Genomic DNA, 13,634 nt, shown 5'->3' with positions numbered 1-13,634 from the left:
TTGACAGAGTATAGTGAGTCTTTGGAATTCTCTTCCTTTAAAAGGTGACGGAAACAGAATCCTTGAATATTTTTAAAGCAATGGTAGATGGATTCATAATAAACCAGGCGTGGAAGGTTATCAGGGTAATAAGAATGTGGGATGATCTTATTGAATTGTAGAGTAAGCTTATGGGGGTGAATGGCATATTCATATGTTTGCACATTAATTACAAACATCAGGTGATGTATTGTGTTGGTCTCGTGGGCAGTGTCTGTCCCTCTGAACCAGATGTCCTGGAGTTGGAACTGAACCTGGGACATGATGGCCATGGAAGATGTGTTCATGAAATGGTCAAGTTGGGTATTAATCTGTAAAACCTTCCTGTATTACTATGACAGAGGTAAATTAATATCCTGGTCAATTAATCTTGATGTGGGGTGGTTTCCAGCAAGCTGAAGCTCTGTCTTATGATCTATTCCAGGAAAAGTAACTATTGAAACAGCACCACTTACACTCAGGAGAGGAAAGGATGTGATAGATTTTGTTTCAAAAGCCTTTTAACGAAAAGTAACGTGATGAAACTGTATGCTAACTCTGCAGCAGTTTATTTGTAGTAGTGCAGCTTGACTCCACCATCTCCCTGTAGATGTTTATTTGGAAAGTAAAAGGATATATGGAGAAAGAACAGCAAATTAACACCTACTGCAACTAATGAAAGGCCTGAGTAGCTTATTCTGTCAAAAAGTCTGTTTCGATGTTGTAATCAAACTAAGTCTATAATCCTAGAAGAGGCCACGTTTTTAGGTATCAATAATTCGAATATAGGAGATGGAACGTTTGAGTGAAATCTCAATAAAATTAAGGAAACCAGTGTGCCCCAAGAGATTACAATACCTTTCAGTAATGAAAGAGGTGTCAAAATGAGCAACCCTCTCCATACATTCCCATTAGCTCCAGTGTGGAGAACGCTATCAAGGTGCATGCTATTAATTCCCCGTATCCACATTAAGGCACAAGAACATGAAAATAAAAAGTCTCTCAATTGTATGGCATCTTTCAGAACTGTCAGACATTCCAAAGCGTTTTACTGTGAATGAAGTTCTGTTTTGAAATGTGGTTGCTGCTATAATTCAGGAAATGTGACAATCAACTTGTGTAGAGGAAGGTCTATTAAACAGGAAAGAGAGATTCCATTTTCGTGCTGCTGATTTGAGGGCTACATAGTGGCCATGGCATGAGGGATAATTCTCCTGCACTGTTGTGGGCTCCTTTAAATCTTCCCGAGGGGGCTCATGGTTTAATGTCTCTGATAAAAGATGGCACTGCTAACTACCTGGCATGTCAACCATGATTGCTGCCTGAAGGAATGCAACAACCTGGTGGTATTATTGCTAGACTATTAAACCAGAGACCCAAATAATGTTCTGGGAACCTGGGTTCAAATCCCACCATGGCCACTGGTGGAATTTGAATTCAATAAAAATCTGAAATTCCAAATTTAATAACCACAAAACCATTACCAATTGGGGTGTGGAAACACCTTTTAGAGAAGGAAATCTGCCATCCTCATCTGGACTGACCTACATGTGACTCCAGACTGATGGCAATGTGGCTAATTCTTAACTGCCCTCTGGGACAATTAGGGATGGGCAATAAAAGCCCACATCTTGTGAATGAATTTTTTTTTAAGTCCTGGAGTCAGACTTGAACTCTCAACCTTCTGACTCAGTGGTACAAGTGCTACCCCGTTGGCAGGTATGAATGATTTGAACTTGGCAAAACTGTAGTTAACCAAGTCACCACTCTGAGCTTTGGATGACTTTGAACATGGGATTAGCATGAATCCTTTGTAGGTTAGAAATAGGAGAGGAGAGGTCATACTGCTGGGAGTGTTTTATGGGCCTCCGCAAAGTTTCAGGGATGTGGAGGAGAGGATTGGCAAATAGATTCTGGGTGGGAGTGAAAGGAACAGGGTGGTGATTATGGGGGTCTTTAACTTCCCCAACATTGACAGGAAATGCTATAACTATAGTACGTTGGATGGATCAGTTTTTGTTCAATGTGTGCGGGAGGGTTTCCTAACTCAGTATGTCGAAGGGCCGACAAGACGGGCGGCCACACTGGATCTGGTGCTTGGTAATGAACCAGGCCAGGTGTTTGATTTAGTGTTAGGTGCGCACTTTGGAGAGAGTGACCATAATTTGGTTATGTTTAGTTTAGCGATGGAAAGGGATAGGTACATGCCACAGGTCAAGAGTTATAGATCGGGGAAGGGCAATTATAATGTGATTAGATGAGACTTAGGAGGCATAGAATGTGGAGCAAAATGCAGGGGATGAGGACAATCAAAATGTGGAGCTGGTTTAAGGAACAGATATTGTGTGTCTTTGATAAGTATGTCTCTGTCAGGCAGGGATGAAGTGATAAGGGAAGGGAACCATGGTTTACTAAAAAAAACTTGTAAAACTTGAGGGAGGCTTATGTGACGTTGAGGTGAGATGGTTCAGATGAGGCAATGGAGAGTTAGAGTAGCTAGGAAGGATTTAAAGAGAGAGTTAAGAAGAGCAAGGTCGGGATATAAGCAGTCTTTAGCAGATAGAGTAAAGGAGAACCCTAAAGCTTTCTATAGATATATGAGGAATAAAAGGATGACCCGGGTAGGAATAGGGCCTGTCAAAGACAGAAGTGGGAAGTTATGTGTAGACCCTGTGGAGGTCGGAGAGGTGCTAAATGACTCTTTCTTCACTGTTTTCTCTCAGGAAAAGGAGAATATTATAGAGGAGAAGACAGAGATACGGGCTATTAGACTTGAAAGAATTGAGGTTAGTAGGGAGGAGGTGTTATGAATTCTAGAAGGTGTGAAAGTAGATTAAGTCCCCTGAGCCAGATGTGATTTTTCTGAGAATTCTCTGGGAAGTTAGGGATGAGATGGTGGAGCCTTTGGCCTTGATCTCTGAGTCATCATTGTCTGCAGGTTTAGTACCAGAGGACTGGAGGATTGCAGTGTGCCCTTATTCAAGAAGGGCAGTAGAAAGATGACCAGGTAATTATAGACCAATGAGCCTTATGTCTGTTGTAGGAAAAGTTTTGGAAAGGATTATAAGAGATCTAGCAAGCAACAATTTGATTGGAAATAGTCAACATGGATTCATCAAGGGCAGGTCGTGTCTCACAAACCTCCATGGAGTTGTTTGAGAAGGTGACCAAGCATGTGAATGAGGGTAGAGCAGTTGACGTGGTGTACATGGACTTCAGTAAAGCCTTTAATAAGGTTCCACATGGTAGGCTGTTGGAGAAAATACAGAGGCATGGAATTGAGGGTGATTTTAGCAGTTTGGATTAGAAACTAGCTTTCTGTAAGAAGACAACGAGTGGTGGTTGATGGGAAATATTTAGCCTGGAGTCCAGTTACTAGTGGTGTGCCACAAGGATCTGTTTTGGGACCACTGCTATCTGTCCTTTTTATAAATGACTTGGACACAGGCATAGATGGATGTGTTAGTAAGTTTGCAGATGACACCAAAGTCAGTGTTGTAGTGGACAGTGTGGAAGAATGTTGTAGGTTGCAGGGGGATTTGGATAAACAGCAGAACTGGGCTGAGAGGTGGCAAATGGAGCCCAATGCAGATAAATGTGAGGTGATTCACTTTGGCAAGAATAACAGGAAGGCAGAATACTGGGTCAATGGAAAGACTTTTGGCAGTGCGGATGTGCAGAGGGATCTTTGAGTCCATGTACATGGATCCCTTAAAGTTGCCACCAGGTTGATAGTGCTGTTAAAAAGGCATACGGTGTGTTAGGTTTTATTGGTAGAGGGATTAAGTTCCGGAGCTGTGATGTAATGCTGCAACTGTACGCTAGTGTGGCCTCACTTGGAGTGTTGTGTGCAGTTCTGGTCACCCTGTTACAGGAGGGATATGGAATCATTGGAAAAGGTGCAGAGGAGACTTACCAGGATGTTGCCTGGTCTGGTGGAAGGTCTGATGAGGAAAGGCTGAGAGACTTGGGTCTGTTCTCATTGGAGAGGAGAAGGTTAAGAAGAGATTAATAAAGACATACAAGATGATCAGAGGATTAGATAGGGTGAACAGTGAAAGTCTTTTTCCTAGGCTGATGGCATCTGCTTGTACGAGGGGGCATGATTACTAATTGAGGGGTGATAGATTTAAGATGGATGTCAGAGGCAGGCTCTTTACTCAGAGAGTGGTAAGGGCGTGGAATGCCCTACCTGCCAATGTAGTTAACTCAGCCACATTTGGGAGATTTAAACAATCCTTAGATAAGCACTTGGATGGTGATGGGATAGTGTTGAGAATGGGCTTAGATTAGTTCACAGGTTGGCGCAACATCGAGGGCCGAAGGGCCTGTTCTGTGCTGTATTTTACTATGCTCTGTGTACAGTAGAACAAGGAGGAGTTGATTCTCTGTATTCATCATCATCTCATCCAATCAGACTTGACCTGGCCAAGCAGTTTGGCCCCAGTGTGTTTGCTTTTCATTAATTGGTTTATTTGTCTTGCCTGAACTTCATAAGCCTTACAGAGACTGGTAAAAGATTGTCATTGACCATTATGGTGGATAAGTCTGTTCTCATTTCAGAGCACAGTTGGTTCTGGTTAGATGGGTGTTTCTTCAACGTTAATTTGCTTTAATGTGATTGAAGAATTTAGACTATTACTTGGCAGGGTGGCTCAGTGGTTAGCACTGCTGCCTCACAACTCTAGGGACCCGGGTTCGAATTCAACCTCGGGCGACTGTCTGTGTGGAGTTTGCACATTCTCCCCGTGTCTGTGTGGGTTTCCTTTCACAGTCCAAAGATGCGCAGTTTAGGTGAATTGGCTTTGCTAAATTGTCCATAGTGTTGAAGGATGTATAGATTAGGTGCATTAGTCAGGGGTAAACATAGGGTAGGGGGAATGGATCTAGGTGGGTCACTCTTTCAAGGGTCGGTATGGATTAGTTGGGTCGAAAGGCCTGTTTCCACACTGTAGGGATTCTATGGTTTGGAGAACATGAACTTTCCTAACCAGTATTGACTACACTGTGATTCCAGCCCCATTGGTTGAAATGATGAGGGTACTGCAGAACGTTCTTGTAATGCGCGATCGTATGAGAACGGAACTATCACGTTATATCAGAACAGACTGCAGTTTGGATTGCAAGTTTGTGTGATCCTTGAGGCATCACAGAATCATAGAATGGCTACAGTACAGGAGGAAGTCATTCAACCCTTTCCATTTCTGCTAGTGCTTTGGAAGTGCTACTCTGCCATTTCCCCTCTCCCACCTTGTGGCATTACAATTCTTTTCTCTTCAGGTGTGTATCATATTCCCTTTTAAACTTCACAACTGAATCTACATCCACAACACACTATATTCCAGTGTTGTTTTTTAAAAGAAATTCCTCATGTGCTTCCTTTGTCAATTTGCACCTGAAGTCAGTGACTTTTGATTATCGACCTTTGTGACAATGGCAACAGTTTTAATCTATTCTGTCTTGACCCATTGTGACTTTGAACATCTCTATCAAATCTTCTCTTAACCATGGTATGTAACCAACATAGCTTCAGCAATGTAAGTACATCTTAAGCCAGATTGAAAGAGTTGTTGGTTTATATATTTTTGATGCAGCCATTGATTTGAAAATGATTGCCATCATTATTAATTTTCATTTTGAGATTGTGAGTTTGAGGTACCGTACGGAATGAACTATAAAAGCAGAAACTCTACTAGTCATTGGAACTGATATTGAGCGGGGTAGATGTTCCATCCATTCACAAGATAGATTTCTAACTCTTTATCTCTTGATTCTTTGCTGTAACAGGGGGCCAAGCATTTTGAAATTTCCCCATTTTGCTTAAAGCTCACTTTCTGAATTCCTGTCCATCCTGCAGGTTAGGAAGCCTTCCATGCGTAAGGATATGCTACAGATGCACACGTATGTGGCTCTCTACAAGTTCATCCCTCAGGAGCACAATGACCTGGAGCTACAGTAAGTACATTGTTACCTGTACAGTGTGAAATCCCACTCCATAAAACCCAGCAAGAAAAGGCAGTGGTTTGGGTCACTCCCCGTCAGGTTTTCTCGTTTCCCCAGGCTCAGGAAGGCACTGATTCTGTATGCTACACTATAATACAGGCACGATCAGCAACACTCTGTTTAAATGGGTTCTTCCCACAGCTGTGCCTAAACATCAAAAGCAAAGCTTTCAACTATGGACAATCCCGTACTCAATAACTTTTATTTTGACGGTCTGTTTTACATAGTAACAGAGGGTAAGGTATTTCAACAAGTAAGTAATTACCAAGCAACATTTGACACTTCTGCGTAAGGAGATATTCATACCACTGACCAAAAGCTTGCTCATGTAGAAACATTCTTAACAGTACCTTAAAGGAGAAGGGATTTACAAAGGGATTTCGAGGTTATCCTTTATGCAGTGGTCACTGAATAGAAAGGGATGGACAGGATGTTTCCACTCACACACCGTTGGGGAAATGAAGCCAATGGTAATGGTCTACTGTTGCCTGCATTGATTTCAGCAGCATCAGCTCAGTCAGAATGTCTTCCATTCTCTGTAGTTCAGGGAGTGACTTTGAACAGCAGCATTTTAATTCTAATTTCATTCTATTTGCAGCAAGATTGTAAATGATTATTTTGTGTGTTCTAGAATAGTGGGTGGAAGCTTTTTTGGAAAGTTTCTAAGGGCTGTGACTTGCAAAATAAGTTTTTTAATTTTGGCGTCACCTCACCTGCCTTAATCCTTTACCGATTCATTTTCAATTCCTAGCTACATAGGGATGACTTGGTTGCTGGCTGTATTTATATCCCTATTTATATGTGTCTGTTGTATCATATTCCCCAAGGGACACAGCATTGTCATGGTAACATCACTAGATTCTAGTAATCCAGACTGCCAGGCCAGGCCAGTACTCTGGGGAGATGAATTTAAATACAATTAATAACTCCAGATGATAAAGCTTGTCTCAGTAATGGCAACCACGAAAACTATCATCTGATTTGCTAATGTCCTTTAGGGAAGAAAATCTTCCATTCTTACCTGGTCTTGTCTACATTTGACTCCAGACCCACAACAATGTTGTGTCATCACACATAGTCTTGGCAGAGCATAGGACTGCTCTCCCATTACAGACAGACAACAGGTCATGATTTAACCATTCCTCAGGCAAGGGGAGAGATTGAAAAAGAAAGTCCTTCATGTTAACTCAGTCGGTGATGGGAACCGAACCCACACTGTTAGCACCACACTGCTTCACAAACCAATTGCGCAGCCAACTGATGTAAACTGACTGTTGTTAACTCTGAAATGACCTATAGCAATCCACGTGGTTTAAAGGCAGTTAGGAAGGGACAACATATGCTGGCCCTGTCAGCAATCCGACCAAAGAATTAAAATAAAATCCGAACAAGTATTGACTGCGCTCCCTTTGCTCATACTTTACAAACAATTTTAATGATGATCTGAAGTAGGCTTGCCCCACTAAAGGAAACAACTCTTTTTTTTTATTTTATTAATTCACAGGATATGGGTGATGCTGGCTGGGTCAGCATTTTATTGGATTAGTGGTGCTGGAAGAGCACAGCAGTTCAGGCAGCATCCAACGAGCAGCAAAATCAACGTTTCGGGCAAAAGCCCTTCCTGATGAAGGGCTTTTGCCCAAAACGTTGATTTCGCTGCTCGTTGGATGCTGCCTGAACTGCTGTGCTCTTCCAGCACCACTAATCCAGTACTTGGTTTTCAGCATCTGCAGTCATTGTTTTTACCTCAGCATTTTATTGCCTATCCCTAGTTGCCCCTTTTGAGAAGGTGGTGGTAAACTGCCTTCTCGAACCGCTGCAATTCACCTGCTGTGGGTTGACCCACAATGCTGTTAGAGAGGGAATTCCAGGATTTTCACCCAGAGAAATGGGAGGATTGGTGTTATATTTCTAAGTCAGGATGGGGAGTGATTTTGAGGGGAAATTGCAGGTGCTGGTGTTCCCCTATTTCTATACTTTTCCTTCTGAATGGTGCATTTCTGCTGTAGCGGGAAAAAAAAACTTGTACAATTCAGTGTAAACACAGCTGCTCATAAATAGCAGAGGGCAGTTAGTAATCTGTTGGTTTTTGGAATCCAGCTCAGCAATAATCCAGCACAAAATGAGACCCCCTTGCACTTGCTCTCTCTCTTTTCCTTAAAGATTATTAGGCATTTGTAAGAAAGGCTGTCAAATCACAATGCAACATCATGACTGTATAACAGAGGAGAACTGGATTTAAGATATCAATATATGTACCTATGTTTACATTTATCTATATGATCCCTTCAGACTGCACCACACACTGAAATAGGTTGGAAGTGAACAATGTGGCTTGGAAGTTATTTGTAGCTACCTCTGCTCCACTGCATTACTGTGCTGGAACCCTGGCAGGGAGTTCACTGCTTTGCTTTTTCTGCTGCAACAGCATCATCCAGGGCTTATAGAGTCATAGAGATGTACAGCACAGAAACAGGCCCTTCAGTCCAACTTGTCCATGCCGCCCAGATATCCCAACCTAATCTAGTCCCACTTGCCAGCACCCAGCCCATATCTTTCCAAACCCTTCCTATTCATTTACCCAATCAAATGCCTTTTAAATGCTGCAATTGTACCAGCCTCCTGCACTTCCTCTGGCAGCACATTCCACACATGCACCAGCCTCTACATGAAAACATTGCCCCTTAGGTCTCTCTTCTATCTTTCCCCTCTCAACCTAAACCTATGGTCTCTAGTCCTGGACTCCTGCACCCCAGGGAAATGACCTTGACTATTTATCCTATCCATGCTCCTTCATGATTTTATAAACCTCTATAGGTCACAGCACAGTCTTCGAAGCTCCAGGCAAAACAGTCCTATCCTACTCACCTCTCCCGAAAGCTCAAACCCTCCAAAACTGGCAATACCCTTGTAAATCTTTTCTGAACCCTTTCAAGTTTCACAACATCCTTCCAATAGGAAGGAAACCAGAATTGCACATAATATTCCAAAAGTGGCCTAACCAATGTCCTGTACAGCGCAACTCCTATATTCGGATATCTCTGTATTCCTCTTAATTCTGACCTCTTGCACATGCCCTATTTTCATCTTTGGTCACTATGTCTTTAATTACCTGGACACAGTGCTGGAATTTCATCTCTCCCTCTTTGAACTATTTTTGGGTAACTGTCCACATATCTCCTTAACTCTATTCGTTTTTGGCTATTCCTGTGATATGGAGGACCTTGAGGCATTTTATTCAAAGCTGTTGGAGAATATCCATTTTGCAGCATTTTTCTTGCTAATTCTCAGGATGTGGGTATCGTTGGAAAGATTGATATTTCTTAGTACAAATTGGGCCTGGGATGGGGGAGTGAGTGCTTCTTGAACAAATGCAATCCTTATGGGGAAAGTTGAAGTTTTGACTCAACAAGGTTAAATATGAAGGAACAGTCAGGATGAGGTGTGGCTTGGGAGGAAGGGGAAAGAGGTCAGAAGGGGGTGGGTGATCTCGTGCACCTAGCAATCTTGTTATTCTAGCTAGTGAATGTCCCAGGCTTGGGAGGTTGGAAGCAGAGTCAGAAAGGTATACAGCCCAAAAACAGACCCTTCGGTCCAACTCGTCCATGCCGACCAGTTATTCTAAATTAATCTAGTCCCATTTGGTCCATATCCCTCTAAACCCTTCCTATTCATATACCCATCCAGATTTAAAAGGCATAATTTTAAATGTAATTGTACCAGCCTCCACCACTTCCTCTGGCAGCTCATTTCAATTCCGCACAACCTTTTGCATGAAAAAGTGTCACCCTTTAGGTCCTTTTTTTATATCTTTCCTCTCTCACCTGAAACCTATGCCTGGGAATAAGACCTTGGTTAGGTGAATTAGTCAGGGGTGGATGTAGAGAAGGGGCATGGGATTCTATGAGAAGAACATTTGGATAGCTGCATCTTTTGGAAATGTTTGGATAGATGTGGACCAAGTGAGGTGAATGATGGTCGACATGGATTAGTTGGACCACAGGGTCTGTTTCTGTGCTGTGTATCTTTATAGGGTGGCACGGTGGCTCAGTAGTTAGCACTGCTGCCTCACAGCACCAGGGTCCCAGGTTCGATTCTGGCCTCGGGCGACTGTCTGTGTGGAGCTTGTATGTTCTCCCAGTGTTTGCATGGGTTTCCTCCAGGTACTCCAGTTTCCTCCCACAGTCCAAAGATGTGCAGGCCAGATGAATTAGTGTTAGGTGCATTAGTCAGAGGGAAATGGGACTGGGTGGGTTACTCTTCAGAGCGTCGGTGTGGATTGGTTGGGCTGATCCACGCTCCTCATGATTTTATAAACCTCTATGAAGTCACCCCTCAGCCTCTGATTCTCCAGGGAAGAAAGCCCCAGCCTATTCAGCCTCTCCCAATAGCTCAAGCCGTCCAACCCTAGCAACATTCTTGTAAATCTTTTCTGCCCTCTCAAGTTTAACACCATCCTTCCATCCAGAATTGAACACAGTACTTCAGAAGAGGCCTCAGCAGTGTCCTGTAGAGCCGCAAAATGACATCCCAACTCCTACACTCTATGTTCTGACCAATGAAGTCAATCATATCAAACACCACCCTCCCCACCCTGTCTACCTGTGACTCCACTTTCAAGGAAATATGCACCTGCGCCCCAATGTTAACACTCCGCAGGAACCTACCATTAATTGTGTAAGTCCTGCCTTGGTTTGCCTTGGGTTCAATTGAGGCACTTGAGAGGGCAATAAATGATTATTTGAATAGAAGCAATGTACAAGGTTATGGAGAAAAAGCAGCAGAATGGCACGCAAACATAATGCTCCTTTGGAAAGCCAGCACAGACATAATGGGCCAAATGGCCTCCCCCTTGCCATAACACTTCACTAATTCTGTCTGGCAAAAGTTACACTGCTCATGACTCCAGACTGAGTGTTTTCTGTCAAGAAAGTCCTGATGCATTTTGTAGATAGGGCACAGTGCAGCCAAGATGAGTTGGATGGTGCTGACCTTTTGGGTGTTGGATGGGCTGCCAATCAAGACTAAGAGTAACCTCCAATCATGATTCTCTGTAGTGGTATAGCAGAGACAAGGGGCACGGTATTAGCACATTCCAAACCACTGTTGGATTCAGCATATTGTGTTGCATTATTCATGATTGGTGCCCTTTTCAGCTAACTCCTGATCTGGTCTTTTAGTAATAAAGTCAACGTAACCCCGTAAAATGAAGTTCCTGTTCAGCTTTGTTGAATCCCTGTGGACTGGAAATTCAGAGGATCATGTTCAACTGTTAGAGCGAGCTTTACAATAACTCTGGAAAACATGAAGCTACTATCATTATCTCAATATTCTGTGGTCATTGCTGTGGTTCTTGAGGGAGATTGGGTTTTAGTCAGGATCAGTAGAGACTGCTGCATGCTTGCCTGTTGGGAAGCTGACCTTTTATTAAACATTCCTCGACTGGTTTACAGGGTAAGATTTAGCCACAGGCTGAACACATAGCCATTTCTCAATAGAGACAGTTGTCATGTGATATCTTGCATCTTTGGTATGCACTATTTATATATTAATCATTAATGGATTGCACTGCAAAGATTGATTATAAAGTGACTTTAACCTCTATGCTCTCAGGCCTAAGTGTACAAAGCAAACTTGTCCTCATGTAGTACCAATCATGAACAAGAAGGAAGGGGATGGAGCACCAGGGAACCAGATTTGATTGTCTGTGGAAACTTGACACATTCTCCCTGTGTCTGCATGGGTCCCTCTCACAGTGCAGAGATATGCATGTTAGGCGGATTGGCCATATACTTGCAGGCTGGGTGAATTAGCCATGCGAAATGCAGGGAGAAACAGGCTAGGTTTGCATTCTAAAGGGCCACAACAGCTGAATAGGAAACTATTATTGGTGGAGTGGAGGAAGCCAATACTGAGGAGAATCTGGTGTTAGAGGAATGGAATGATTTCAGATCTTAGAATCTCTACAGTGTAGGAAACAGGCAATTTGGCCTATCAAGTCCACACTGACCCTCCGAAGAGCATCCCACCCAGAGCCAACCCCATCTCCTACCCTATCCCTGAAACCCTGCATTTGCCATGGCTAATTCACCCAGCCTGCACACTGTATGGCCAATCCACCTAACGTGCATATTTCTGCACTGTGAGGGGGAATCCATGCAGACACTGGGAGAATGTGTGAAGTTTTCACAGACAATCAAACCTGGTTCCCTGGTGCTGCGAGGCATCAGTATTAAACACTGAGCCACCATGCCACCCCAATCTAATGAGACTGTCGATAACCACACTCCATGAGCAATGTCAGGCTTATTGCTTTTTTTTTATGATTTGAAGTTCACAATTGCCTCATCCCCAAATAAATTGTACGATTCTCTGAATACAATGCAGTGATGTGATAGTGGCTCCATGTGTGCTCCACCACACAGTAAGTTCCTGTGTCCCTCAACTGTTTGGTTCACAGAGCAAGAAGTCAACTTCCAATCTAGGTGGGTGGCGACTATAGCCTGGCAACTGCATTTTGTTACATGAGAAGGAGTGGATCTGCTCAGAAAATCTTCTCAAGTTTCCAACCACTAACAGAGCTATGACAATGGGAGTCAGAGCGAGCAACAGGACCTTCTCCAGTAATGAGCTGTCAGTTTTGGTGACTGCACCATTGCTGTCAGAGCCCACTGTCGTCATACATTTTCTTGCGTGAATTGGCCCTCTCAATTTTTTTTAAATCTATCTTTTCGTTAAGATGTTCTGCTTTTGAAACCACTGACGTGATAGCGCCTAAATTACCAATATATGCTGCGATGCATTGCTCAATTATTTTAACTGGCCTGCAGAGTGAATCATTTCTCGAGACAATCTTGAAATAAACCCAAGCTGCACACTGTGGGAGTCTTTTAATAATCTCATTATAATTTTACTAGGCAAGGAGACAGAATCGTAGTCACAGATGATTCCAATGAGGATTGGTGGAAGGTAAGTACCAGTCTTGTCAATCATTTTATTATAGTGTCTGCAGCTCATAACGAAACAAGCTTACAAATGAGCTCAGTGGGTAAATGAGGTGGACCATATCGACTTCATTGATTGTGTGCCTGATACTGAGGCACAAGGACTAACTTAATTGATGTGGAATTTACACATTGATTAAAAATAGAAAGGCTTTTTGTTAACCCATGGCCTGCTAAAGGTGTCTGCAAGGTTGAAAACTCCAAAAGCAATAAAATTGTCTCTATGCCAACAGCAGTATCGATGCACTGTGGATTTCAAATCTAGAATAGGATTTCAAATGCACAGAGGGAGATTATTCGGCCTGTCAAGCTTGTGCTGGTTCGCGGAAAGAGCCACAAATTTGTCCCATTCCCATGTGTTTTCATGGTAACTCTGTAAACTTTTGTCCTGACTTAAACACACCGTATGTCCGATTCCTTTTTGAAAGTTACTGCTAAATCTGCTTCCAGCAACCTTTTCAGGCTGTGCATTCCCGATCATCATCATCATCATCTGTCATCAAGTCATACAGCATGGAAACAGACCCAACTGTGGAATTCATTGCCAAAGAAGGCTGTGGGAGGCCCAGTCATTCTGTATATTTAAAGCAGAGATAGATAAGCTCTTGG

General features: G+C 42.9%; 1 protein-coding gene and 1 long non-coding RNA gene across 3 annotated transcripts in view; one reads left to right on the top strand and one right to left on the bottom strand.

The window, feature by feature from the left end:
* The window catches only part of LOC140465718 (uncharacterized), a 149,029-nt gene that overhangs the window by 49,894 nt on the left and 85,501 nt on the right, over window positions 1–13,634 (bottom strand). The window lies entirely within an intron of this gene.
* The window catches only part of LOC140465717 (SH3 and cysteine-rich domain-containing protein 2-like), a 134,335-nt gene that overhangs the window by 93,694 nt on the left and 27,007 nt on the right, over window positions 1–13,634 (top strand). For both annotated transcript variants that reach the window (XM_072561373.1, XM_072561374.1), the window contains 2 exons: window positions 5,876–5,973; window positions 12,939–12,990. In XM_072561373.1, the coding sequence (XP_072417474.1) occupies window positions 5,876–5,973; window positions 12,939–12,990 (150 nt within the window). The remainder of the gene's footprint in view (window positions 1–5,875; window positions 5,974–12,938; window positions 12,991–13,634) is intronic.

The sequence above is a fragment of the Chiloscyllium punctatum genome, chromosome 42, assembly GCF_047496795.1.
Source record: "Chiloscyllium punctatum isolate Juve2018m chromosome 42, sChiPun1.3, whole genome shotgun sequence".
Taxonomy (NCBI): Eukaryota; Metazoa; Chordata; class Chondrichthyes; order Orectolobiformes; family Hemiscylliidae; genus Chiloscyllium; species Chiloscyllium punctatum.
Note: the sequence above shows the minus strand (reverse complement) of the source record. Positions and strands in the feature narration are given on the sequence as shown.